This window comes from Pseudophryne corroboree, chromosome 6 (assembly GCF_028390025.1).
Source record: "Pseudophryne corroboree isolate aPseCor3 chromosome 6, aPseCor3.hap2, whole genome shotgun sequence".
Lineage (NCBI taxonomy): Eukaryota > Metazoa > Chordata > Amphibia > Anura > Myobatrachidae > Pseudophryne > Pseudophryne corroboree.
Window position 1 is genome coordinate 142,510,898 of NC_086449.1, and position 27,524 is coordinate 142,538,421.

A 27,524-nucleotide genomic window follows, 5' to 3' on the forward strand; every position below is an offset into this window, starting at 1 on the left:
TTTTGGGTTTAGCTCGCCCAAAATTTTTAAAGTATAACCCGAAGACACTATCAGTCTTCATGTTACCGCCACACTGAAGAAAGCAGAAGAGTAAAGGGGCCATGTGATGTCCTTCATCACTTAACACTGCTATGGAGGATGTTTTAGCACTGAGCTGTAGCACAAACTAACTGGTGAGGTGGTACAAGACGTCACCTCACCAGTCACCGCTGCCCTACTTGTAGTGCCATCAGCCTAGTGTTTTAGGGATACAGAATTGCTCCTGGCAGGATCTTGTAGACCCTCATTCTGGAGTGCAGTGGTGCATATGCATTGAGGTCACAAAACAGTGGAGAGCCTGGTGTAAAACATAGCGCCAGCCTGTGACGAGTCCATGTGTTAGGGGTCATCGTTTAGGAAGTGCGGGTGACACTGTCACGTCATTTACACACTGAGAACACGTTGCTGAGAAATACTCTCCAGTTCTCCATTCAATACATCTTAGAGAAGCAATAACACCTTTTTATGTAAATACCACTGAGGAAGAGAGGGGGGCTTATCACCCACTGGAAACATATACCCTATTTCCTTACTGTTCTTCTGCAGCTCATTGAACATGTAGGTAGACATGCCACCATACAGAGATGGCATTGGGATGAGAAGGGACCAGTGCAGCACCCACTGAATACTATGGGGGGGGGGGGTGTCTACTTACTAAGCCTTGTATGGAGGTAAAGTGGAGAGGTAATGTACCAGTTACTCAGCTCCTGTCATTTTACAAACAGCTTGTAACATGACAGTTAGGAGCTGATACAGTATCGCCAGAGGATTAGTAAATAGACCCCTCTGCGGTATGGCAGGTATAAGGGAAGCACAACTGGAAGGTGCATGCATCAGATTCTCCGCACCGCAAGCCAGTGTAAACGGGAAGATTAACACGAGTTTTCTCCAGTGCAAAAACTGCTTTGCTGCAGTCATAACAAGTATTAAAAAGCATTTAACTGTTCTCCTCGTGGAACTACAAGTCCCATAATGCGCACTGGGAGTTCTAGGTGATCATAGGACAGAAGGGATTACAGAAACAAGGTGGGTAAGGTAGAGGAGCCCGCAGCTGGAATCACCGGGTTAGTACTGAGCAGCACCGGGCACCGCTTACCATATCCCGGACACCCGAGCTCTCTCCTCCCGCTACACAGAAGCTGCAGCCGCCGATCCTTTTGGTTCTTTTCTCTTTCCCGCTCGATGTCAGCGGCGGCAGCGCTATAGCGGGGGAGGAGCGGGCGGGAGGATGGCGCCAAAACGCGTATTTAAAACCAACCAGTGCGGGGAGAGGGGAGCGGTGCAGGGGGAGTCACCGCCGCAGCCGCACACAGTGACCGGGTCCCGGCCAACAGCACCGGGGAGACAAACACAGCGGCCTTGTGTCCAGTACCGAGCACTCACCGCGCTACGCCGGGGATGTTACAGACACTGGCGGGAAGGGACGGAAGAACTGAATGGGAGGCGGGACTACAAGTTCCAGCATCACCTGCTGCGCCAGCATCCGACTTCTATTGTTCAATATGGAGGAAGGGGGCGGGAGAGAGTACATACAGGCACCTGAACCTGACACTGCACACACACAGCCCCACACATCACACAGTGGGGAATGTAGCACTTCTGCTATGGAGAGAAGTAGCGCATTGCAGCCAATCAGCATGTACAGCTAGCATCTGGTATTAGGAGAAGCTGACTGGAAAGGTTGCCCATAGCAACCACTCTTCAGATAGTTTTACACATTTGCCCCTTGGTGCCCTGGCTACATACTAATGGCGGGATGCATCAGGCATCGCATTCTGAATGTGATACAGCCTGCCACTGATCGCATGCATGGCAGCATTTAGGAACACCATATACATTTACAATTGCAAAGGACAACTCTTCTGATAAAAACAGTCCTTTATGGGCTAAAAACACACAAGCCGGCTTTTGCCAGAACTATCCACTGGAAGTTCAGCAGCTGCAGGAACTATCCACTGGAAGGTCCGGCGCTGGCCCGTCTTTGCAGTCAGTGAACCATGTGTGTTAAGGGAAGCTTTCACACACACACAACGCCCCCCCCCAAGCCGTGTCTAATGCTATGCATGCGCACAGCATTACACACGGCTCAAAGCCGCTGTGTGTGAAAGACTGCCGGTTTCTCCCGGATGGCAAAAAGCCGGACAAAGTTTGTCCGGCTTTTCACCATCTGGGAGAAACCGGCGAGTGTGGTACAGCCCTATGATGAGAGGACTTCCAGGTTTATGACCAGTGCATGCACAAGTCGTGGAAGGATGCTGGGAGGGATCTACTGAATCACTCTGGGGGCAGAGCAGAAAGAAGCCCATAGGCTTATATTAAGTAGTTGCCTATCGGAAACAGTCTCTGCAAAGTTTCGCCTTCCGTAGCTTTGTACATTTTCGAAAATGCGGTCACATCTCTGAAAAATAAGAATTTACTTACCGATAATTCTATTTCTCGTAGTCCGTAGTGGATGCTGGGACTTCCTTAAGGACCATGGGGAATAGCGGCTCCGCAGGAGACTGGGCACAAAGTAAAAGCTTTAGGACTAGCTGGTGTGCACTGGCTCCTCCCCCTATGACCCTCCTCCAAGCCTCAGGATACTGTGCCCGGACGAGCGTACATAATAAGGAAGGATCTTGAATCCCGGGTAAGACTCATACCAGCCACACCAATCACACCGTACAACTTGTGATCTGAACCCAGTTAACAGTATGATAAACTTAAGAGCCTCTAAAAAGATGGCTCACAACTATAAACAACCCGATTTTTTTGTAACAATAACTATATACAAGTATTGCAGACCATCCGCACTTGGGACGGGCGCCCAGCATCCACTACGGACTACGAGAAATAGAATTATCGGTAAGTAAATTCTTATTTTCTCTAACGTCCTAGTGGATGCTGGGACTTCCTTAAGGACCATGGGGATTATACCAAAGCTCCCAAACGGGCGGGAGAGTGCGGATGACTCTGCAGCACCGAATGAGAGAACTCCAGGTCCTCCTCAGCCAGGGTATCGAATTTGTAAAATTTAGCAAACGTGTTTGCCCCTGACCAAGTAGCTGCTCGGCAAAGTTGTAAAGCCGAGACCCCTCGGGCAGCCGCCCAAGATGAGCCCACTTTCCTTGTGGAATGGGCTTTAACAGATTTTGGCTGTGGCAGGCCTGCCACAGAGTGCGCAAGCTGAATTGTACTACAAATCCAGCGAGCAATCGTCTGCTTAGACGCAGGAGCACCCAACTTGTTAAGTGCATACAGGATAAACAGCGAGTCAGATTTTCTGACTCCAGCCGTCCTGGAAACATATTTTCAGGGCCCTGACTACGTCCAGCAACTTGGAGTCCTCCAAGTGCCTAGTAGCCGCAGGCACCACAATAGGCTGGTTCATGTGAAACGCTGAAACCACCTTAGGTAGAAATTGAGGACGAGTCCTCAATTCTGCCCTATCTGAATGAAAAATTAGGTAAGGGCTTTTATAAGAAAGCCGCCAATTCTGAGACACGCCTGGCTGAAGCCAGGGCTAACAGCATTACCACTTTCTATGTGAGATATTTAAAGTCCACAGTGGTGAGTGGCTCAAACCAATGTGATTTTAGGAACCCCAAAACTACATTGAGATCCCAAGGTGCCACTGGAGGCACAAAAGGAGGCTGTATATGCAGTACCCCCTTGACGAACGTCTGAACTTCAGGCACTGAAGCCAGTTCTTTCTGGAAGAAGATCGACAGGGCCGAAATCTGAACCTTAATGGATCCCAATTTTAGGCCCATAGACAGTCCTGCTTGCAGGAAATGTAGGAACCGACCCAATTGAAATTCCTCCGTAGGGGCCTTCTTGGCCTCACACCACGCAACATACTTCCGGCAAATGCGGTGATAATGTTTTGCAATTACATCCTTCCTGGCTTTGATCAGGGTAGGGATGACTTCATCTGGAATGCCTTTTTCCTTCAGGATCTGGCGTTCAACCGCCATGCCGTCAAACGCAGCCGCGGTAAGTCTTGGAACAGACAAGGACCCTGCTGAAGCAGGTCTTTTCTTAGAGGTAGAGGCCACGGTTCCTCCGTGAGCATCTCTTGCAGTTCCGGGTACCAAGATCTTCTTGGCCAATCCGGAGCCACGAGTATAGTTCTTACTCCTCTCCTTCTTATGATTCTCAGTACCTTAGGTATGAGAGGCAGAGGAGGGAACACGTATACCGACTGGTACACCCACGGTGTTACCAGAGCGTCCACCGCTATTGCCTGAGGGTCCCTTGACCTGGCACAATATCTGTCCAGTTTTTTGTTGAGACGGGACGCCATCATGTCTACCATTGGTTCTTCCCAACTGTTTACAATCACTTGGAAGACTTCTGGGTGAAGCCCCCACTCCCCCGGGTGGAGGTCGTGTCTGCTGAGGAAGTCTGCTTCCCAGTTGTCCACTCCCGGAATGAACACTGCTGACAGTGCTATCACATGATTTTCCGCCCAGCGGAGAATCCTTGCAGCTTCTGCCATTGCCCTCCTGCTTCTTGTGCCGCCCTGTCTGTTTACGTGGGCGACAGCCGTGATGTTGTCCGACTGGATCAATACCGGTTGACCCTGAAGCAGAGGCCTTGCTTGTCACAGGGCATTGTAAATGGCCCTTAGTTCCAGGATATGTGAAGAGACGTTTCCATGCTTGACCACAAGCCCTGGAAATTTCTTCCCTGTGTGACTGCTCCCCAGCCTCTCAGGCTGGCATCCGTGATCACCAGCATCCAATCCTGAATGCCGAATCTGCGGCCCTCTAGAAGATGAGCACTCTGTAACCACCACAGGAGAGACACCCTTGTCCTTGGAGATAGGGTTATCCGCTGATGCATCTGAAGATGCGATCCGGACCATTTGTCCAGCAGATCCCACTGAAAAGTTCTTGCATGGAATCGCGTCATACGAAGCCACCATTTTTCCCAGGACTCTCGTGCATTGATGCACTGATACTTGGCCTGGTTTTAGGAGGTTCCGGACTAACTCGGATAACTCCCTGGCCTTCTCCTCCGGGAGAAACACCTTTTTCTGGACTGTGTCCAGAATCATCCCTAAGAACAGTAAACGTGTTGTTGGAATCAGCTGTGATTTTGGGATATTTAGAATCCACCCGTGCTGACTTAGCACTACCTGAGATAGTGCTACTCCGACCTCTAACTGTTCTCTTAATCTTGCCCTTATCAGGAGATCGACCAAGTAAGGGATAATTGAGACGCCTTCTTTTCGAAGGAGAATCATCATCTCGGCCATTACCTTGGTAAAGACCCGGGGTGCCGTGGACAATCCAAACGGCAGCGACTGAAACTGATAATGACAGTCCTGTACCACAAACCTGAGGTACCCTTGATGAGAAGGGAAAATTGGGACATGAAGATAAGCATCTTTGATGTCCAGAGATACCATATAGTCCCCTTCCTCCAGGTTCGCTATCACTGCTCTGAGTGACTCCATCTTGAACTTGAAACTTTTTACGTAAGTGTTCAAGGATTTTAAATTTAAAATTGGTCTCACCGAGCCGTCCGGCTTCGGTACCACAAACAGTGTGGAATAATACCCCTTTCCCTGTTGTAGGAGGGGTACCTTGATTATCACCTGCTGTGAATACAGCTTGTGAATAGCTTCCAATACTGCCTCCCTGTCGGAGGGAGACGTTGGTAGAGCAGACTTCAGAAACCGGCGAGGGGGAGATGTCTCAAATTCCAATTTGTACCCCTGAGATACTATCTGCAGGATCCAGGGGTCCACTTGCGAGTGAGCCCACTGCGCGCTGAAATTTTTGAGGCGGGCCCCCACCGTGCCTGAGTCCGCTTGTAAAGCCCCAGCGTCATGCTGAAGCTTTTGTAGAAGCGGGGCCGGGCTTCTGCTCCTGGGAAGGGGCTGCCTGGTGCAGTTTTTTCCCTCTTCCTCTGCCCCTGGGCAAAAAGGAGTGGCCTTTTGCCCGCTTGCCCTTATGGGAACGAAAGGACTGATTTTGAAAAGACTGTCTTCTTCTGCTGAGAGGTGACATGAGGTAAAAAGGTGGATTTGCCAGCAGTTGCTGTGGCCACCAGGTCCGATAGACCGACCCCAAATAACTCCTCCCCTTTATACGGCAATACTTCCATATGTCGTTTGGAATCCGCATCCCCTGACCACTGTCGCGTCCATAATGCTCTCCTGGCAGAAATGGACATCGCACTTACTCTTGATGCCAGGGTGCAAATATCCCTCTGTGCATCTCGTATATATAGTAAAACATCCTTTAAATGCTCTAAAGTTAATATAGTGTCCCTATCCAGGGTATCAATATTTTCAGTCAGGGATTTAGACCAAGCCACCCCAGCACTACACATCCAGGCTGAGGCAATCGCTGGTCGCAGTATAACACCAGTATGTGTGTATATACTTTTCAGGATATTTTCCAGCCTTCTATCAGCTGGTTCCTTGAGGGCGGCCGTATCTGGAGACGGCAACGCCACTTGTTTTGATAAGCGTGTGAGCGCTTTATCCACCCTAGGGGGTGTTTCCCAACGCGCCCTAACCTCTGGCGGGAAAGGATATAGTGCCAATAATTTATATAGAAATTAGCAGTTTTTTATCGGGGGAAACCCACGCTTTATCACACACCTCATTTAATTCATCTGACTCAGGAAAAACCACCTGCAGTTTTTTCACACCCCACATAATACCTCTTTTTGTGGTACTTGTAGGGTCAGAAATGTTCAACACCTCCTTCATAGCCGTGATCATTTAACGTGTGGCCCTACTGGACATTACGTTCGTTTCCTCACCGTCGACACTGGACTCAGTATCCGTGTCTGGGTCGACCACCTGAGGTAGTGGGCGTTTTAGCGCCCCTGACGGTGCCTGAGACGCCTGGACCGGCACTAATTGATTTGCCGGCTGTCTCATGTCGTCAACGGTTTTTTGCAAAGTGCTGACACTATCACGCAATTCTTTAAACACGACCATCCAGTCAGGTGTCGACTCCCTAGGGGGTGACATCACTAACACAGGCAATTGCTCTGCTTCCACATCATTTTCCTCCTCATACATGTCGACACAATCGTACCGACACCCAGCACATACACAGGGAATGCTCTGATAGAGGACAGGACCCCACTAGCCCTTTGGGGAGACAGAGGGAGTTTTGCCAGCACACACCAGAGCGCTATATATGTACAGGGATAACCTTATCTAAGTGTTACTCCCTTAATAGCTGCTTATATTGTTATATTTTGCCAAATAGTGCCCCCCCCTCTCTTGTTTTCACCCTGTTATCGTAGTGTACTGCAGGGGAGTCAGGGAGCTGTCCTTCCAGCGGAGCTGTGAGGGAAAATGGCGCTTGTGTGCTGAGGAGATAGGCTCCGCCCCCTTTTCGGCGGCCTTTTCTCCCGCTTTTTTCTGGAAAACTGGCAGGGGTTAAATACATCCATATAGCCCAAGAGCTATATGTGATGTATTTCTTTTGCCACATAAGGTATTTTACAGGTTTTATTGCGTCTCAGGGCGCTCCCCCCCCCAGCGCCCTGCACCCTCAGTGACCGGAGTGTGAAGTGTGCTGAGAGCAATGGCGCACAGCTGCGGTGCTGTGCGCTACCTTATCCGAAGACAGGAACGTCTTCTGCCGCCGCTTTCTCCGGACCTCTTCGTTCTTCTGGCTCTGTAAGGGGGCCGGCGGCGCGGCTCCGGGACCCATCCAGGCTGAACCTGTGATCGTCCCTCTGGAGCTAATGTCCAGTAGCCAAGAAGCCCAATCCACTCTGCACGCAGGTGAGTTCGCTTCTTCTCCCCTTAGTCCCTCGATGCAGTGAGCCTGTTGCCAGCAGGACTCACTGAAAATAAAAAACCTAAATATACTTTTACTTCTAAGCAGCTCAGGAGAGCCACCTAGATTGCACCCTTCTCGGCCGGGCACAAAATCTTAACTGAGGCTTGGAGGAGGGTCATAGGGGGAGGAGCCAGTGCACACCAGCTAGTCCTAAAGCTTTTACTTTGTGCCCAGTCTCCTGCGGAGCCGCTATTCCCCATGGTCCTTAAGGAAGTCCCAGCATCCACTAGGACGTTAGAGAAATGGCTGTTCCAGAGCTTTGACCACAGTGCAGTAAGTCGTACAGTACATCCCGCCTTAGGGATGGACATGAGAAGTCAATGGTAGAGATGGTCAGAGTTTACGTCACGGTTCAATGGAGACAGACTTATACCCCTTTTCCACTAGCTAAATTTACCCGTGTTTTTGCACGGGGACACGCATCAACTCGGGTTTTTAGTAAGTGGAAACGGCTCAACACAGGTTGAGTGACCCTGGAATCCTAACCGGGTAGCTAGCTGGGTTGAACACGGTAATGACCCAGGTAATTGTGCAGTGGTCATTACCCGTGTTTTAGAATAAAGTAATGAATGACATCAATAGGCTTTTACAGAGCTTACCCTGGTCAAGTGGAAACAGATCAGACCTGGGAATAACCCGTGTCGAAGTGCAGTGGAAATGGCGGGGCCGACACGGGTTGTAGCTGGGTTAAAGACCTGGTACTCAGGTGGAAAAGGGGTATTAACATTCAATGCTGGGTTTATGATGGCTGGTAATCACAAGCCTCCTTCCCTGCCCATCCAATGGCTAAATTATCTAAATTCAGCTGCAGACGCCTGTAAAGCCACAGCACAGCAGCTTTGAGCATGGACAAGTTCTCGCAGCTAACTGCACTGCTTGCACTATTCGATGGTCACCCCTACTACACAAACTAGTGATTGATATCGGAAGCTTGCCATCAAATGGTGGCTGGTTTTGATGTTAAACAGCTGAATGCAGCTGTATTTTTACATTAGGTGGCCATCGCTTCCAAACCACTAAACAATGCTGGCACTCCTCAGGACACTCACAGCGCATGTTTTCCACATCGCCTGGCTGGAACACTGATGTATATCCACCACTGATGGACACAATTTAAAAGAGCACCAACATGAAAATGCGGGCAAAACGCAAAACTGCCGTTTTCAGAGTTTTGAACACATTTCCCATATATACCAAGCTCTAGAATGCAATACAGTCCAGAGCTTAGACCTGCTATGCAACACCATCTGTAGATGGTGTAGGTTGGGTACAGCATCCCAATGCTCAGAATGCAGGCAGCGGGAGCCAGACTGTGAAAGTGTCAGCAATTTTTGGTAAGTATTCAAGACTTATGGGCCCTACACACTATGCGAGCCGCCGCCAAGCTGCCCGGCGGCGGGGCGGGGCCAGTGACGCCCCCCCCCCCCCCCCATAGCAGTGCGTGCTAATATGGACGAGAGTCCATATTGGCCTGCATGCACAGCGATGGAGCACCAAAGATGAATGAGCGCGGGGCCTCCACATTTAAAAGATATAGCGGTATCTCGTTCATTAATGAAAGAGATCGTTCATATCTTTCAGTAATATCGCCCAGTGTGTAGGGCCTATAACCCTCAGCCTTTCCCGAGCATTGGGATTCAGACCGCACCCTGCTGGCTTTCCGCATTCTTCCCGAGATGGATCCAATCGGATGTCTTCCCCTGTACAATGTGGCACAATGTACCCAATAAGTGGTGGGATGTATTGCATCCACAACGCGATGCGTAGTACATCCCACCTAAAATGTCCTCTTCTGATGGTGTATTCCCAGCATTGGTTATACCAAACACTTGATTTGAGAAGCATTGCTTTAGAACATGGGTCCACAGCCCTCCAGCTGCTGTGGAACTACACATTCCAGCATGCCCTGCCTCAGTTTAAGCATACATTGACAGCAAAACTGTGGCAGGGCATGCTGGGATGTGTAGTTCCACAGCAGCTGGAGGGTCACAGGTTGAAGACCCATGCTTTAGAAAACTAGATACATTTTTCCCCTTGGCCTCTTCTTTGGTCATTACCATGTTGGTAGATAAGCAGATGCCAAATCGCTAGTTCCTCCCACATTATTCTGGGCACATACTGTGCCACTTTTATGATGGCATTAAGTTTTATGGCAGCACTGTTATGCAGCAGATCCGGCAATTATAGATGGCATAAACATGCAGTTTACACATAAATTTCTGCATTATGGGCAATTTATGTTTTCCGGGGCAATGACCACTTCCCAGCCACCTGACACATACATAACAGCCATAACACTAATCCTGCAGCCATGGGCACTTGTGTCAGATACTCATGGGGCAAAGCCCTGACAGGAATGGATGCACAGCAGGGCCCCCGCATCTCCAGGAGGGCACATTAGTGGCACCTGTGGAAGTGCCGCCCTGCAGCCTGTGCAGCTAGTACCCAGGGGTGCGTGTCACGGGACCACCAGCCCAACACGTGCTGCTACCCGAGGTCGCCGCCCGCACTGTTATCACTATGGCTGTGCACGGACGCTAGGCCGCCATGTTGGCCACATTACAGCAGAGCCGACTGAGGGGCGCATGGCGGATGCGGGGGGCCGGGCCAGAGTCACTCAGCGTGACGACATTTCCTCCATTGCACAAGCCTGGCTCCGGCAGCAGCAGCCGGCTGTATCTGGCCCATTCATTACTCATCAGCATCACTAGTACGTAGCTGCGGCCTCTCCCAGCCGGGACACATGACCATGCAGGGGCGCATCGCGCCCATCACGACAGACTGCAACAATTGCTGTCATTGGTATCTGTGTGTGGCTGGAGGTCATCATTGTCAGACACCATGCAAACTCTGACAGCCTCAGGCGGACGTGGTATGCTGGTACTTGTAGCTCCACACAGACGAGTGCCCAACACTGCAGCGCAGGGCGGCACCGATCACACAGTAGCCTGGGCACACAGTCATAGGGAGGGCAAACGCCGACACCTATCACACTGGGTACAGAGTGAGCGGGATATACAGGCTGGCAGCCTTCACACTGGCAAAGAAGCTTTAGGACAATGTGGGTCTGGTTACAAAGTCACTGCAACAGTGTAGACTGGCAGCTACCACACTAGGTACAGAATCCCTGGCACAATGCAGGCTGGCAGCCACCATACTTGGGACAGAGTCAAAGACACAGGCTGAAAGTCACTGGGTACACATAGGGTCACCAGGACAATGTGGAACTGCTGCCCATCACAATGGGTATAGTCACCACAACCATGCAGGCTGACACATCACAATGGGTACAGACAATACAGCCAGGCAACCATCATACAGGGTACAGTCACCAGGATAGTGCCAGCGCTGGCACCTATCACGCTGGGTAGTCACCAGGAGACAGTGTAGGCTGCCAGCTATCACACTGGTACAGAGTAACTGGGGCAGCATTGCAGCTATCCGAGTCACCAGACCAGAGCAAGATGGCAGCCAGCACACTGGGTACAGGGTCACCCGGATGGTGCCAGCTATCTGACGGATAACATGGACATGCCATGTACCTCACACGTGTAACTACAAGGTCATTACCCTCATTAATCAATATCGGATGCTTCCTTTATATCCCGCTATAAATGTAATGTGTACCATTCCAGCTCTGGAGATAAGGACGTGCCCAAGGTCCTGCACAATAGTTACCCAACTTCTGCCAACAGCACACTATGAGTGAGGGATAGGTAACTCATTAATATCACTGTGCCAACTACACACACACCACCCTCACTGTGCCAGCTATATACACACCACCCTTTCCTGATCTGCTTATTATGTACAGTGCACTGCATGCCATGCCATTGGGAACCTGTGTGGGGTAAGTGTGACTCCCTTCATTGGGACCATCTCCTACCCCACTCACTGACACAATACATGCAGCACCCTCTGCAAGTGTCTGACATAGTGGGGTCAATTCTATTCGGCAACTAAAGAATAGCGCCGGGAATTAGCTCCCGACGCTATTCGATTCATCTGCTAGTGACCTGCAATTGTCGGGAATTCTCTCATCCCCGGGGGATGAGAGAAGAAACCCGACAAAAGAGCTGCCTCGCGGCCAGCGGGAGGCTGATTCTGTCTGGAATCAGCCTCGCGCCGGGGAGTTAAGTCGGAGAATGCCCATTCTCCCGACAATTCAACCAGTTTAGTCGGCGAGAACGGGACATCGCCGACTTAACTTGCTGTTTGAATAGCGTCGGGAGCTAATTACCGGCGCTATTCTTAAGTTGCCGAATAGAATTGACCCCAATGTTCTGTCTTCAGAAATCCGAGTACAACACAATCCAAGGAGGCCACTGCTGTCACCCGGTCACATACCCGAGCGATGTTGTACTTATTAAACTGTACCAGATATGGGGGGTAATTCCAAGTTGATCGCAGGATTTTTTTTAGCAATTGGGCAAAACCATGTGCACTGCAGGTGAGGCAGATATAACATGTGCAGAGAGAGTTAGATTTGGGTGGGGTGTGTTCAATCAGCAATCTAATTTGCCGTGTAAAAATAAAGCAGCCAGTATTTACCCTGCACAGAAACAAAATATCCCACCCAAATCTAACTCTCTCTGCACGTTATATCTGCCTCCCCTGCAGTGCACATGGGTGGTCATTCCGAGTCGTTCGCTCTGTAAGTTTCATTGCATCGCAGCGATTTTCCGCTTAGTGCGCATGCGCAATGTCCACACTGCGACTGCGCCAAGTAATTTTGCTATGAAGTTAGTATTTTTACTCACGGCTTTTTCATCGCTCAGGCGATCGTAGTGTGATTCACAGGAAATGGGTGTTTCTGGGCGGAAACAGGCCGTTTTATGGGCGTGTGGGAAAAAACGCTACCGTTTCCAGAAAAAACGCAGGAGTGGCTGGAGAAACGGGGGAGTGTCTGAGCGAACGCTGGGTGTGTTTGTGACGTCAAACCAGGAACGACAAGCACTGAACTGATCGCAGATGCCGAGTAAGTCTGAAGCTACTCTGAAAATGCTACGAAGTTTGTAATCGCAATATTGCGAATACATCGTTCGCAATTTTAAGATGCTAAGATTCACTCCCAGTAGGCAGTGGCTTAGCGTGAGCAACTTTGCTAAAATCGCCTTGCAAGCGAACAACTCGGAATGACCACCATGGTTTTGCCCAACTGCTAACAAAATTCCTGCTGCGATCAACTTAGAATTACCCCCATGGAACACACATTCCCAATACCGCCCTCTTACATTATAGGTAGGCTTACCATACTATCCCTTGGGTGGTCTTCAGTATGCCGACTGACGGCATCCCGACAGCCGGCATCCCGACACTTATTCTCCCTCGTGGGGGTCCACGACCCTCCTGGAGGGAGAATAAAATAGCGTGGTGCACCACCATGCCCGTAGCGTGGCGAGCACAGCGAGCATACAGGGGGCTCATTTGCGCTCGCCACACTGTCGGTAAGCCGGCGGTCGGGCTCCCGGCGCCGGTATGCTGGTTGCAGGGAGCCCGACCGCCAGCATATCGTAGTGAACCCTATCCCTTTATACCAAGACACATGAGTTACACAGGTTCTACGGCTGATTATAACCTGGGGAAATGCAGATTTGAAGTCAGCCAGCCACAAAACATGTGGGACTCGTGTCCTAGTTTAAAGGGCTGGTATGGTGACCCTAACTATAGGCAAAGACCCCGGCGAGCCCCTGTCAAAGGGCAGCAGGTGTCCCTCACACCCCATCATACAGCTGCTGCTGCTGCTACACGGGGACAGGGCGCCCAGGTTACCGCTCAGTAACACGGCCCGGCACATCACACAGTGCAGAGGTCACCCGCCTACAGCTTCTTATAACACCCGCAGGGCTGAAGTGAATAGGCGCCCGCTGTGTAACTGGGACCCACACAATGTACACAGTAATATCCTAGCAGCGGGCACACGGCATGCCCTGGAACAATGTATGGGCAGGAGCGGGGTCACAGCCACGCATAAAGCCCGCACAGCAGCACTGACACGGGTTACACCGACCCGATTGTTAGCTCTTGGGGTACACACGGTAGGGGTGACACAGGATGGGGTAGGAGCCCCTCGGTCAGGCTGGACACATCAGGCACAGCATCCTCCCCTCCGATGGATAATGTCAGCATCAGCCACCCTTACGATATATGAGGTACAGTGGGACGAGGATGAACTAGATACAATATAGGGAGTGACGCTACTCACCACTGTGCGCCCGGGGATGTGACGGCGGTCGGTGCAGATGCCGGTGTCAGAGCTTCCTCAGCGCCATATTCTCAGAGCAGCGACCTCGTGTGCGTAATATACTGAGGAGGGGGAGGAGGAGGAGCGCGGCCACGCCCAGCGGCCATTCATTCTTCGCTGGCCCCGCCCAGGCTGCCCGGAGGGCGCTGCTCATCGCGTGGCTCACACCGGGCTGCGGCGGGCAGGTGACGCGCCGGTCACCGGGACTGTGGGGTGGCGATGGCAGGGACCGGGACGCCGGTAACCGGGTGTTGGGGGGAGGGGCGGGAGAGCGACACATGACAGGTCACGCCCATCTCCGCATAGCTCATTGTTAGGATTGGTCCGTTGTAGGGGAGTTGGGTGACGTCACATGTGATGCCAGTAAATTGGGAGGCGGTGGGCGAGTGGGGGGGGGGACAGAATCTGGAGGATCGGGGTCAGTGGCGTTCCGCTGCACCCTGTGCATTGTATAGGTTCCCCCATCCTCCAGCTGTGCCAGTCATCAGGGCACAGAGCCACCAGGCTGACAGGGAGCTGCCCTCATCACTGTGATATATCACACAGCAGCCATCTTCCTGTGAGGGGAGCAGGGACCTGGCACTGACTATGGCCAACGCTGTCTAGGACTCCCCCTTATCATGCTGGGCACATATCCTGCAATTCCCAACACCCATGTTGGTGGTAGAGGTCAGATGTGCTACTGTAGTATATGTTCTAGTGCCGCAATGATGTGCTGGCATACCTGGTGGGTAAAAGACTGAGATCCCCCCCCCCCCCTCCCCCTTATTCAGGGACTGCCAGGCTACTGTCTCCACAGACCTTCTGCCCTTGTCAACTGTGCCAGTCCCATAAGCATAATTTGCAAGAGTACCTGATATCTCTACCAAGAGGATGGTAAGAACAATGAGAAATCCAAGAGGTGATCGGGTAGCTGAATGTAAGGGTCTGTGGTTGTAATTACTAGGCCAGCATACCTGGCATAGAAGCTCAGGTGCTGGCATAAGTGGTGGCTGTCTGTATGGGTATGTTAAAAGTGTGATGACACCAGGGACTAACCTCACATGCTGGGCAGTCGGATGTGAGATTCCAGGGGGTATATTTACTAAAGTGTGAGATTTTTAAAAGTGGAGATGTTGCCCATAGCAACCAATCAGATTCCACTTAACATTTATCTAGCTGCTTCTTGAAGATAATAGCTATAATCTGATTGGTTACTATGGGCATCATCTCCACTTCTACAAACACCCACACCTTAGTAAATATACCCCCAGGACACCATTAGTGGAATCAGTAGAAAGAAGTATCAAAGACATTGGTAAAGCTTCTCTCACTTAATCTGTATCCCTCTGTGTATGCCCGGTGAGGCCAATATGAGTACACTGTTCATTAATCATGTATGAATAGCTATCTGACTTAAGGGGGGTACTCACGGAGCGATCGCTGCTTAAAATCTAAGCAATCTGACTAGATTGCTTAGATTTTAAGCAGGATCGCTCTGTGTGTAGCCCCCATAGTGATAGCGATGCGCAGCTCCGCGCATCGTTATCGCTGATGCTAGAGGCTAATTTCACCCGCTGGGTGAAATGAGCCCCCCGTCTCCCCCACAGGCTCAGCACACATCGCACTGTGCTGAGCGGCGGGAGAGATGTGTGCTGAGCGGTTCGCTCGGCACACATCTTTTCCAAATCGGCCAGTGAGTACTGGCCTTTAGTGTCATTCCTACTAACGGGTTCACTGCGATATGCCGGCGGTCGGGCTCCTGGCGACCAGCATACCGGCGTAGAAGCCCGACCGCCGGCTTACCGACAGTGTGGCGAGCGCAAATGAGCCCCTTGCGGGCTCGCTGCGCTCGCCACGTTATGGGCACGGTGGCACTATTTTATTCTCCCTCCAGGGGGGTCGTGGACCCCCACGAGGGAGAATAAGTGTCGGTATGCCGGCTGTCGGGATCCCGGTATACTGTGCGCCGGGATCACGTCAGTCGGCATACAGAAGACCACCCCTACTAACAGCACAGTACCCAGGCTCTGCCAACACAGTCCAGCTTTGCTAAGTAGCCCTCAGTTTTCAATTAAACTACTTTTAAATAAAAACCCTCAGAATATACTTCTTACCCCTGGAAATACACAGTCAAGTCACATTATTATGGCCACCAGCTAATAGCCAGAGTAACTGCAGTGTGCAGTATGGGCAACAACTAGACGGGCTGTACTGTTATTTTAGACAGGCTCAATATGAAATGCCGGTTTACAGGATCCTCGCAGTCATAATACTGACGCCGGAATCCTGAAGAGTTGAAGACCGACATTGGTGAGTGTGGTCTGTTTTCACAATGGTTATTCATAATGGTGCCATCTGTCCAGTCACGATACACCTTCACCACAGCAGCATACGCACAGTTCACAAATTGTGCTGTTTCAGAAATACTGCCACAATTTAGAAATACATAAATGTATGACCAAAACTAGGTGTCTTTGATGCGTGACTTATGTAAAATTGGGGAACCCACTAAAGATACCTTTATGTGTCTTCAATAGTACTTACGGATGTGAGTACGGTACGCTGATTCACATCCATTTGAGGAGAAAAATATAGAAAAGGGATTTAACTCCTAAGGGGTTCAATTATGTGATTGGTTGTTTCTTCATTTCTTCTCTCCCCATTTATGAGACCCTGCAAGACGTGAGTCATTGCAAGTGACCACTAACCTTGTGGAATCATTGGATGTGTAAAGATATTGGGGGTCATTCCGACCCGATCGCTCGCTGCAGTTTGTCGCAGCGATCGGGTCGGAACTGCGCATGCGCCACAGTGTGCCAGCGCATGGTAGTCGTCACTGCCTAGACAGAGGCGGTCGCTGGGCGGGAGGGGGCTGAACGGCATAGTTAAGCCGCCGTTTAGTAGGCGTGGCCAGACCACCGCAGGCGTGGCTGGACCGTTGGGGGGGGGGGGCGTGCGGCTGCGTGACGTCTCAGCCGCTGCCCGACCCCCATAGTACCTTTATGTGAAGAAATGAACATTTTAAGACGTGGGTACGGTACAAATTTTTTTATCGCCAAAAAAATAACACACTAAAGTGGTGAAAACAAGATTTGAGTGAAACTCATTATAAGATCGTGCTTTTTATTTCGTTTTTTTGAGGGAAACTGGACTGTGTGAGGACTGTACACCTTCCCAGCAGAACATCGTGAGGACTGAGAGAGACTAAGGGTCTATTCATGCCACTGTCATTTTTATATCTGTCATATTGTTACATCATACATATTGGCCCTCATTCCGAGTTGTTCGCTCGCAAGGCGAATGTAGCAGAGTTACACACGCTAAGCCGCCGCCTACTGGGAGTGAATCTTAGCTTCTTAAAAGTGCGACCGATGTATTCGCAATATTGCGATCACAAACGACTTAGCAGTTTTAGAGTAGCTTCAGACTTACTCTGCCTGTGCGATCAGTTCAGTGCTTTTCGTTCCTGGCTGACGTCACAAACACACCCAGCGTTCGCCCAGGCACTCCCACCGTTTCTCCGGCCACTCCTGCGTTTTTTCCGGAAACGGTAGCGTTTTCAGCCACACGCCCCGAAAACGCTGTGTTTCCGCCCAGTAACACCCATTTCCTGTCAATCACAATGCGATCGTCGGAGCGATGAAAAAGCCGTGAGTAAACTTATTTTCTTCATAGTAAAGTTACTTGGCGCAGTCGCAGTGCGAACATTGCGCATGCGCACTAAGCGGATTCTCACTGCGATGCGATGAAAAACACAGAGCGAACAACTCGGAATGAGGGCCATTGTTTTACCCTCCACTAATTGTTAAAGCTGTGCGCGGTAGAGTTACACTAGTTTTGTTTGAAATAGGTGCTATTATTGTGTAAGTAGGACCACCAGAGCTGAGACGCCTCGCTGTGGCTGGTGGCTTACCATACGTTTGCAATGTATTGAACTGAGATCTCTTCATTACTGTTATCATATAGAATGTATGTTTCTTTTTGCTGTTCCATTATGGTGTGCTGGGGGAATTTGTTTGAATGTAGATACAGTAATACATTTTTCCCTTACATTAATCCTCTAGGCTAGTTTAGACAAGCGTTAAGTCAAAATGTAATCATACTGTGTTGGACATGTATGCTTCAAAAAAAAGCTATTGAAAAACTCATGTTAAAAAAAGCATAGTTGCAGAAATCTCATTTTACATCCTGCTCTGAACCAGTAGCTTATGTGTCAGGTTTACATCAGGCGTTCAAACTCTAAGAAACATTTTCTAATATTTAGGGGGGAATTTATCAAAGTTTGGAGACATATAAAATTGTGAGAGATAGCTCTCTTCCTCTCTTCTTGCATCCAGTTGGGTGTATGTAAGCTGTTGTCCGCCTGCTCCTGGCTCACCGCTGTTCGCTCGGATTCTTCACGAATAAGTCGGTCAGGAAGGTGATCAGATATGGCATTTAAAGACACGGGCAAAGCACCTGTTGAACAGGAAGTGGCCATTCATCGCATCCGTATTACACTAACAAGCCGGAATGTGAAATCCTTAGAGAAAGTCTGTGCTGATCTAATCCGCGCAGCCAAGGAGAAGAACCTGAAGGTCAAAGGACCTGTGCGTATGCCCACCAAGACCCTGCGTATTACAACAAGAAAAACCCCTTGTGGTGAGGGTTCCAAGACATGGGATCGGTTCCAGATGCGCATCCACAAATGCTTGATTGACCTGCACAGTCCTTCTGAGATTGTGAAATAGATCACTTCCATCAGTATTGAACCTGGTGTAGAAGTTGAAGTCACAATTGCTGATGCATAAATGGCACTTTTTTCTGAATAAAAGACCATAACCGGAAAAAGAAAAAAAAATTGTGAGAGATAAAGGACCAAACAATCAGCTTCAAACTCTCATTTCAAACGCAGCCTGTAACATGTACGGCAAAAGCTAGTTGGCTGGTACTTTATCTCTCACAGTTTTATCTCTCTGAGCTTTGAGAAATAGCCCCCTTATTTTGTTAGCTGAACACGCTTATTGGTACTCAGATGCTCCCAGTACTTCAACTCCAGGTAGTACAGACTTATCCCTAAGAAAGTATTATTGACGTTTATAGGCAGAAAGGACATTAACCAGACCTTTCAGATATTATCAGATCTATAAGTACAATATAAACACAGACAGTAAATAACACTTGACCTTATCCAGTATGGTAACATTTATTAGTGTACACGTGGAAAGTTGCGTACTTAAAGATTGCATACTGAGTACTGGCAGCTATATTAGAAAACCACTGATAATGAAATCTAATGCTCAGCTCAGCACAACTACATGTAAGGGAGTGAAGGGCGATCAGGATAAGAGAGTGGGTTTCCCCTGACAGCTGGCGCTACAGACATAATAAAGGTGATGTCAGCCTGGTGTGTCGCCAATCGTGGTGGTGAGATCTGCTGTCATTTCTATCAGTTTACCACAAATTGCGTATGTCCTTTATTGAGTTACAGTTACCTAAGGGGTCCTTACTGTCTACTTCTATACTGAACCCCTGTTATATTAAGGTGTCTTCCTCATCACCCCTTCCCAAAACACCTGGCCAATAAAAGCTCCATCCCCGAGTCACTTAGCTCAACTGAAACGTTTTAATGGACTCCCCTGAACAGCCTGATCTGCTGTTCAGGAAAATTGATTAATCTGCCCGAGTGGGTCAAAGTAGGGAGACTCTGGGGCTGAGCCGCCGTCAGCTGTTACTGATCATGGGTTGGGTACGGGATACCGGCAGTGAGGATGCCGGCAGTCAGAATACCAACACGGTCATCCCAGCTGCCAAAATCCTGACAAGCGCCCGCAACTAAACTTAACCCTACATATATCCCTCCCTTTCCACATCCTAATCCTAACCCTCACTTCTTGCAGCCTAAAGCTCTCCTCTCGCAGCCTAACCCTAACGCCTCCCAGCCTATCGCTCCCCCGCCCCCTTTCCCCACAGGCCTAACCCTCCCCGGCATACATACGTTCGGGATTCTGCCACTGGCATGCTACAGCTGTTGTGATCCGGCAACAGTCCTCTGACCACTGGGTAAGGGTTCCAACAACAACCATTTACCACTATTAAACAGTGGTGAACACATACTCTGCACCCTAAAGTGAGACCATCAGCGTGAAAAAGAAGACTGATATTTCTCATAGTCAGAAAGCACGGTATTATCTTGGGATTTAAGGTTTACTCCTGGTGAAGACAATAGTAGGCAATAACCTTCATCGGCAGACTCTTTTTTATGATGGGCAGCTGTGGGCCAAGTTCTGCCACTGTCCTCCAGTTACTAACCCAATCTCAGAATGGCATTAGCTACTTGTAACATGTGAGCGAGTCTGATTCTCCGACCTCACAGAAATACGTGGGACACAGTCACAGAATCCCTTTGATCTCAGCAAAGTCTCTCTCCTTTCAGTGCACAACATGAGGTATGGGCCCTCATTCCGAGTTGATCGCTCGCTACCTATTTTTTGCAGAACAGTGATCAGATAGTCGCCGCCTCTAGGGGAGTGTATTTTCGCTTTGCAAGTGTGTGAACGCTTGTGCAGCCGAGCGTGACAAAAAAGTTTTTTGTAGTTTCTGAGCAGCTCTGGACTTACTCAGCCCTTGCGATCACTTCAGCCTGTCCGGTCCCGGAATTGACGTCAGATACCCACCCTGCAAACGCTTAGACACGCCTGCGATTTCCCTACCACTCCCAGAAAATGGTCAGTTGACACCCATGAACGCCCTCTTCCTGTCAATCTCCTTGCGATCGGTTGTGCGAATGGATTAGTTGCTAGAAGCATTGCAAAGCAACGATACTGTTTGTACCCGTACGACGTGCGCGCGCATTGCGGTGCATACACATGCGCAGTAGTAACCTGATCGCTGTGCTTCAAAAAACGTCAGCGAGCGATCAACTCGGAATGAGGGCCATGGTCACTCATACTATTTCTGCTGCGGATTACACTGGGCTCCACAAGGCTTAACATCGGGGTGTAGGGTAGGATCTTGATCCGTGGCACTAACAGGCTCAAAGCTTTGACTGTTCCCAAGATGCACAGCGCCGGCTCCTCTATAACCCGCTTCCGTGCACAGAAGCTCAGTTTGTAAGTTGATGCCATGCAGTAAGCAGGCATACAACAGGGGTGCTGCTCCTGCAGCCCTAAGAAAAAGCTATTTTTCAGAAGAAAGAACAACTAAAGACACTGCAGCAGTGTTAGATGTCAGTCAGACATCCTCTGCTACAGCTCCATCACTCCCCCAGCAGCGCTGTATACTCCCGCGCCCTGGTTGCCGGGTCACTACTGCGGGGCTCCGGTGTTCTTCTCTACGTTAGACACACACTCACCGCTGTCTCCTGGATCGCGTGGCCGCATTCAAAGGGGAGGTGAGATGTCTCTTTGGCCCACTGTAATCGCGATACAGCGCGGCTGTGGGAGGCGGGCCGCGCGCACCGGCGTGGACACTGTAAGTGGCAGCCGCTCCACTAGCCTCTGGGACACAGGGCACAGGTGGGGTTTTGTCTGTGTAAAACCCGTTTTAATACTGCCCGCAGCGCCCGGTGGGAAAGCCAGCAGAGGGATAAGGCCTGACCTGTAGCCCCAGCCCCATGGCGCCATCTGGGTAAATGTTCCTGCCCTGGAGATGCATGTATATCTCCCTCACTCCATGTCAGCCGCCATTACACGGAGCTGCGCTGTTTCTGGGACTGCTGGGGCAAATCCTCTGTAAAGCTGCCTACTCGTCACCGCTGTGCATTTTACGCGACACTTAAGTATTCTACCTGTCAGTGGACAGCGTTAGTTAAGAAAGAGTGCATACAGTCAGGGTTGTGTGGTACAAACACCCTGTGATATACATCCAGTACTTACTGTGTTTTGTTATATCTACTGTTTACATATATATCTATATATCTATACTGATTATCACTTTGCATTGCTAGTCCAGTGCAGTTTTATTGTTTGGTCTAACTTCTGCATTGTACATTTGTGACTAGGGGGGTAATTCTGAGTTGATCGCAGCAGGAATTTTGTTAGCAGTTCGGCAAAACCATGGCCCTCATTCCGAGTTGTTCGCTCGTTCTTTTTCATCGCATCGCAGTGAAAATCCGCTTAGTACGCATGCGCAAAGTTCGCACTGCGACTGCGCCAAGTAACTTTACTATGAAGAAAGTATTTTTACTCACGGCTTTTTCTTCGCTCCGGCGATCGTAATGTGATTGACAGGAAATGGGTGTTACTGGGCGGAAACACGGCGTTTCAGGGGCGTGTGGCTGAAAACGCTACCGTTTCCGGAAAAAACGCAGGAGTGGCCGGAGAAACGGTGGGAGTGCCTGGGCGAACGCTGGGTGTGTTTGTGACGTCAACCAGGAACGACAAGCACTGAACTGATCGCACAGGCAGAGTAAGTCTGGAGCTACTCTGAAACTGCTAAGTAGTTAGTAATCGCAATATTGCGCATACATCGGTCGCAATTTTAAGAAGCTAAGATTCACTCCCAGTAGGCAGTGGCTTAGCGTGAGCAACTTTGCTAAAATCGCCTTGCGAGCGAACAACTCGGAATGAGGGCCCATATGCACTGCAGGAGGGGCAGATATAACGTGCAGAGAGAGTTAGATTTGGGTGTGGTGTGTTCAATCTGCAATCTAAATTGCAGTGTAAAAATAAAGCAGCCAGTATTTACCCTGCACAGAAACAAAATAACCAACCCGAATCTAACTCTCACTGCACATGTTACATCTGCCTCCCCTGCAGTGCACATGGTTTTGCCCAACTGCTAACAAAATTCCTGCTGCGATCAACTCAGAATTACCCCCTATATGTGTATGTGCATGTAGCTGCTGCGTGGCTTCCATCTCGTGTATTTCACTCAGCTTGCTACGCCTATATTCTGTAACCTGAGGGGGCTAAGTGTGTCAGGTTTGTAAACTGATATAGGTATTTCTCTATCGTCCTAGTGGATGCTGGGGTTCCTGAAAGGACCATGGGGAATAGCGGCTCCGCAGGAGACAGGGCACAAAAGTAAAGCTTTCCGATCAGGTGGTGTGCACTGGCTCCTCCCCCTATGACCCTCCTCCAAGCCAGTTAGATTTTTGTGCCCGGCCGAGAAGGGTGCAATCTAGGTGGCTCTCCTAAAGAGCTGCTTAGAAAAGTTTAGCTTAGGTTTTTTATTTTACAGTGAGTCCTGCTGGCAACAGGATCACTGCAACGAGGGACTTAGGGGAGAAGAAGTGAACTCACCTGCGTGCAGGATGGATTGGCTTCTTGGCTACTGGACATCAGCTCCAGAGGGACGATCACAGGTACAGCCTGGATGGTCACCGGAGCCTTGCCGCCGGCCCCCTTGCAGATGCTGAAACGAGAAGAGGTCCAGAATCGGCGGCAGAAGACTCCTCAGTCTTCTAAAGGTAGCGCACAGCACTGCAGCTGTGCGCCATTTTCCTCTCAGCACACTTCACACGGCAGTCACTGAGGGTGCAGGGCGCTGGGAGGGGGGCGCCCTGGGAGGCAAATGAAAACCTATTTTGGCTAAAAATACCTCACATATAGCCTCCGGAGGCTATATGGAGATATTTAACCCCTGCCAGAATCCGTTAAGAGCGGGAGACGAGGCCGCCGAAAAAGGGGCGGGGCCTATCTCCTCAGCACACAGCGCCATTTTCCCTCACAGAAAGGCTGGAGGGAAGGCTCCCAGGCTCTCCCCTGCACTGCACTACAGAAACAGGGTTAAAACAGAGAGGGGGGGCACTAATTTGGCGTTAGAAATATATAAAAAAGATGCTATAAGGGAAAACACTTATATAAGGTTGTCCCTATATAATTATAGCGTTTTTGGTGTGTGCTGGCAAACTCTCCCTCTGTCTCTCCAAAGGGCTAGTGGGTCCTGTCCTCTATCAGAGCATTCCCTGTGTGTGTGCTGTGTGTCGGTACGTGTGTGTCGACATGTAGGAGGACGATGTTGGTGAGGAGGCGGAGCAATTGCCTGTAATGGTGATGTCACTCTCTAGGGAGTCGACACCGGAATGGATGGCTTATTTAGGGAATTACGTGATAATGTCAACACGCTGCAAGGTCGGTTGACGACATGAGACGGCCGACAAACAATTAGTACCGGTCCAGACGTCTCAAAAACACCGTCAGGGGTTTTAAAACGCCCGTTTACTTTAGTCGGTCGACACAGACAGGGACACTGAATCCAGTGTCGACGGTGAATAAACAAACGTATTCCTTATTAGGGCCACACGTTAAAGGCAATGAAGGAGGTGTTACATATTTCTGATACTACAAGTACCACAAAAGAGGGTATTATGTGGGATGTGAAAAAACTACCATAGTTTTTCCTGAATCAGATAAATTAAATAAAGTGTGTGATGATGCGTGGGTTCCCCCCGATAGAAAATTATGGGCGGTATACCCTTTCCCGCCAGAAGTTAGGGCGCGTTGGGAAACACCCCTTAGGGTGGATAAGGCGCTCACACGCTTATCAAAACAAGTGGCGGTACCGTCTATAGATAGGGCCGTCCTCAAGGACCAGCTGACAGGAGGCTGGAAAATATCATAAAAAGTATATACACACATACTGGTGTTATACTGCGACCAGCGATCGCCTCAGCCTGGATGTGCAGAGCTGGGGTGGCTTGGTCGGATTCCCTGACTAAAAATATTGATACCCTTGACAGGGACAGTATTTTATTGACTATAGAGCATTTAAAGGATGCATTTCTATATATGCGAGATGCACAGAGGGATATTTGCACTCTGGCATCAAGAGTAAATGCGATGTCCATAACTGCCAGAAGATGTTATGGACACGACAGTGGTCAGGTGATGCAGATTCCAAACGGCACAAAGGTGTATTGCCGTATAAAGGAAGAGGAGTTATTTGGGGTCGGTCGATCGGACCTGGTGGCCACGGCAACTGCTGGAAAATCCACCGTTTTTACCCTAAGTCACATCTCTGCAGAAAAAGACACCGTCTTTTCAGCCTCAGTCCTTTCGTCCCTATAAGATCATATCTGCCCAGGGATAGAGGAAAGGGAAGAAGACTGCAGCAGGCAGCCCATTCCCAGGAACAGAAGCGTTCCACCGCTTCTGACAAGTTCTCAGCATGGCGCTGAGACCGTACAGGACCCCTGGATCCTACAAGTAGTATCCCAGGGGTACAGATTGGAATGTCGAGACGTTTCCCCTTCGCAGGCTCCTGAAGTCTGCTTTACGAAGGTCTCCCTCCGACAAGGAGGCAGTATGGGAAAAAATTCACAAGCTGTATTCCCAGCAGGTGATAATTAAATTACCCCTCCTACTACAAGAAAAGGGGTATTATTCCACACTATATTGTGGTACTGAAGCCAGAAGGCTAGGTGAGACTTATTCTAAATCTAAAAAATTTTTGAACACTTACAAAGGTTCAAATCAAGATGGAGTCACTCAGAGCAGTGATAACGAACAGGAAGAAGGGGACTATATAGTGTCCCGGGACATCAGGGATGCTTACCTCTATGTCCCAAATTTGCCCTTCTCACTAAGGGTACCTCAGGTTCGTGGTGCAGAACTGTCACTATCAGTTTCAGACGCTGCCGTTGGATTGTCCACGGCACTCCGGGTCTTTACTAAGGTAATGGCCGAAATGATGATTCTTCTTCGAAGAAAAGGCGTCTTAATTATCCCTTACTTGGACGATCTCCTGATAAGGGCATAGTCCAGGGAACAGTTGGAGGTAGGAGTAGCACTATCTCGGATACTGCTACAACAGCACGGGTGGATTCTAAATATTCCAAAATCGCAGCTGATCCCGACGACATGTCTGCTGTGCCTAGGGATGATTCTGGACACAGTCCAGAAAAAGGTGTTTCTCCCGAAAGAGAAAGCCAGGGAGTTATCCGAGCTAGTCAGGAACCTCCTAAAAACAGTGCATCATTGCACAAGGGTCCTGGTAGAAAATGGTGGCTTCCTACGAAGCAATTCCATTCGGCAGATTTCACGCAAGAACTTTTCAGTGGGATATGCTGGACAAATGGTCCGGATCGCATCTTCAGATGCATCAGCGGATAACCCTATATCCAAGGACAAGGGTGTCTCTCCTGTGGTGGTTATAGAGTGCTCATCTTCTAGAGGGCCGCAGATTCGGCATTCAGGATTGGATGCTGGTGACCACGGAGCCCAGCCCGAGAGGCTGGGGAGCAGTCACACAAGGAAAAAAATTTCCAGGGAGTGTGATCAAGTCTGGAGACTTTTCTCCACATAAATATACTGGAGCTAAGGGTAAATTTATAATGCTCTAAGCTTAGCAAGACCTCTGCTTCAAGGTCAGCCGGTATTGATCCAGTGGGAAAAACATCACGGCAGTCGCCCACGTAAACAGACAGGGCGACACAAGAAGCAGGAGGGCAATGGCAAAAACTGCAAGGACTTTTCGCTGGGCGGAAAATCATGTGATAGCACTGTCAGCAGTGTTTCATCCCGGGAATGGAAACTGGGAAGCAGACTTCCTCAGCAGGCACGACCTCCACCCGGGAGAGTGGAAACTTCATCGGGAAGTTTTTTCCACATGATTGTAAACCGTTGGGAAATACCAAAGGTGGACATGATGGCGTCCCGTCTGAACAAAAAACGGGACAGGTATTGCGCCAGGTCAAGAGACCCTCAGGCAATAGCTGTGGACGTTCTGGTAACACCGTGGGTGTACCAGTCGGTGTATGTGTTCCCTCCTCTGCTTCTCATACCTAAGGTGCTGAGAATTATAAGACGTAGAGGAGTAAGAACTATACTCATGGCTCCGGATTGGCCAAGAAGGACTTGGTACCCGGAACTTCAAGAGATGTTTACAGAGGTCTTATGGCCTCTGCCGCTAAGAAGGGACTTGCTTCAGCAAGTACCATGTCTGTTCCAAGACTTACCGCAGCTGCGTTTGTTGGCATGGCGGTGGAACGCCGGATCCTAAGGGAAAAAGGCATTCCGGAAGAGGTCATTCCTACCCTGGTCAAAGCCAGAAAGGAGGTGACCGCACAACATTATCACCACATGTGGCGAAAATATGTTGCGTGGTGTGAGGCCAGGAAGGCCCCACAAAGAAATTTCAACTCGGTCGATTCCTGCATTTCCTGCAAACAGGAGTGTCTATGGGCCTCAAATTGGGGTCCATTAAGGTTCAAATTTCGGCCCTGTCAATTTTCTTCCAGAAAGAATTGGCTTCAGTTCCTGAAGTCCAGAACTTTGTCAAGGGAGTATTGCATATACAACCCTCTTTTGTGCCTCCAGTGGCACTGTGGGATCTCAACGTAGTTCTGGGATTCTTCAAATCACATTGGTTTAAAACCAGTCAAATCTGTGGATTTGAAGCATCTCACATGAAAAGTGACCATGTTCTTGGCCCTGGCCTGGACCAGGCGAGTGTCAAATTGGTGGGTTTTTTTTCTCAAAAAAGCCCATATTTGTTTGTCCATTCGGACAGGGCAGAGCTGCGGACTCGTCCCC

At 49.7% G+C, this 27,524-nt stretch overlaps 2 protein-coding genes across 4 annotated transcripts in view; one reads left to right on the forward strand and one right to left on the reverse strand.

Annotated features, from left to right (window-relative positions):
• The window catches only part of SLC20A1 (solute carrier family 20 member 1), a 45,126-nt gene extending 30,796 nt beyond the window's left edge, over nucleotides 1–14,330 (reverse strand). The window contains exon 1 of one of the 3 annotated variants that reach the window (XM_063931948.1): nucleotides 14,047–14,330. The gene's annotated coding sequence lies outside the window, so the exon portion shown is untranslated. Of the gene's footprint in view, nucleotides 1–1,135; nucleotides 1,256–1,422; nucleotides 1,512–14,046 lie in introns of those variants that run through there. The other 2 variants (XM_063931950.1, XM_063931949.1) reach the window with 2 other exon arrangements.
• Nucleotides 14,331–18,379: 4,049 nt separating this feature from the next.
• Nucleotides 18,380–18,907, forward strand: LOC134936737 (small ribosomal subunit protein uS10-like). The gene has a single exon (XM_063931951.1). It carries the CDS (start codon nucleotides 18,498–18,500, stop codon nucleotides 18,795–18,797), a length of 300 nt encoding a protein of 99 aa, XP_063788021.1. The 5' UTR covers nucleotides 18,380–18,497; the 3' UTR covers nucleotides 18,798–18,907.
• Nucleotides 18,908–27,524: the final 8,617 nt, after the last annotated feature.

Coding starts and splice junctions, on each gene's coding strand:
- LOC134936737 (XM_063931951.1), top strand. CDS start 18,498: ATGGCATTTAAAGACACGGGCAAAGCACCTGTTGAACAGGAAGTGGCC.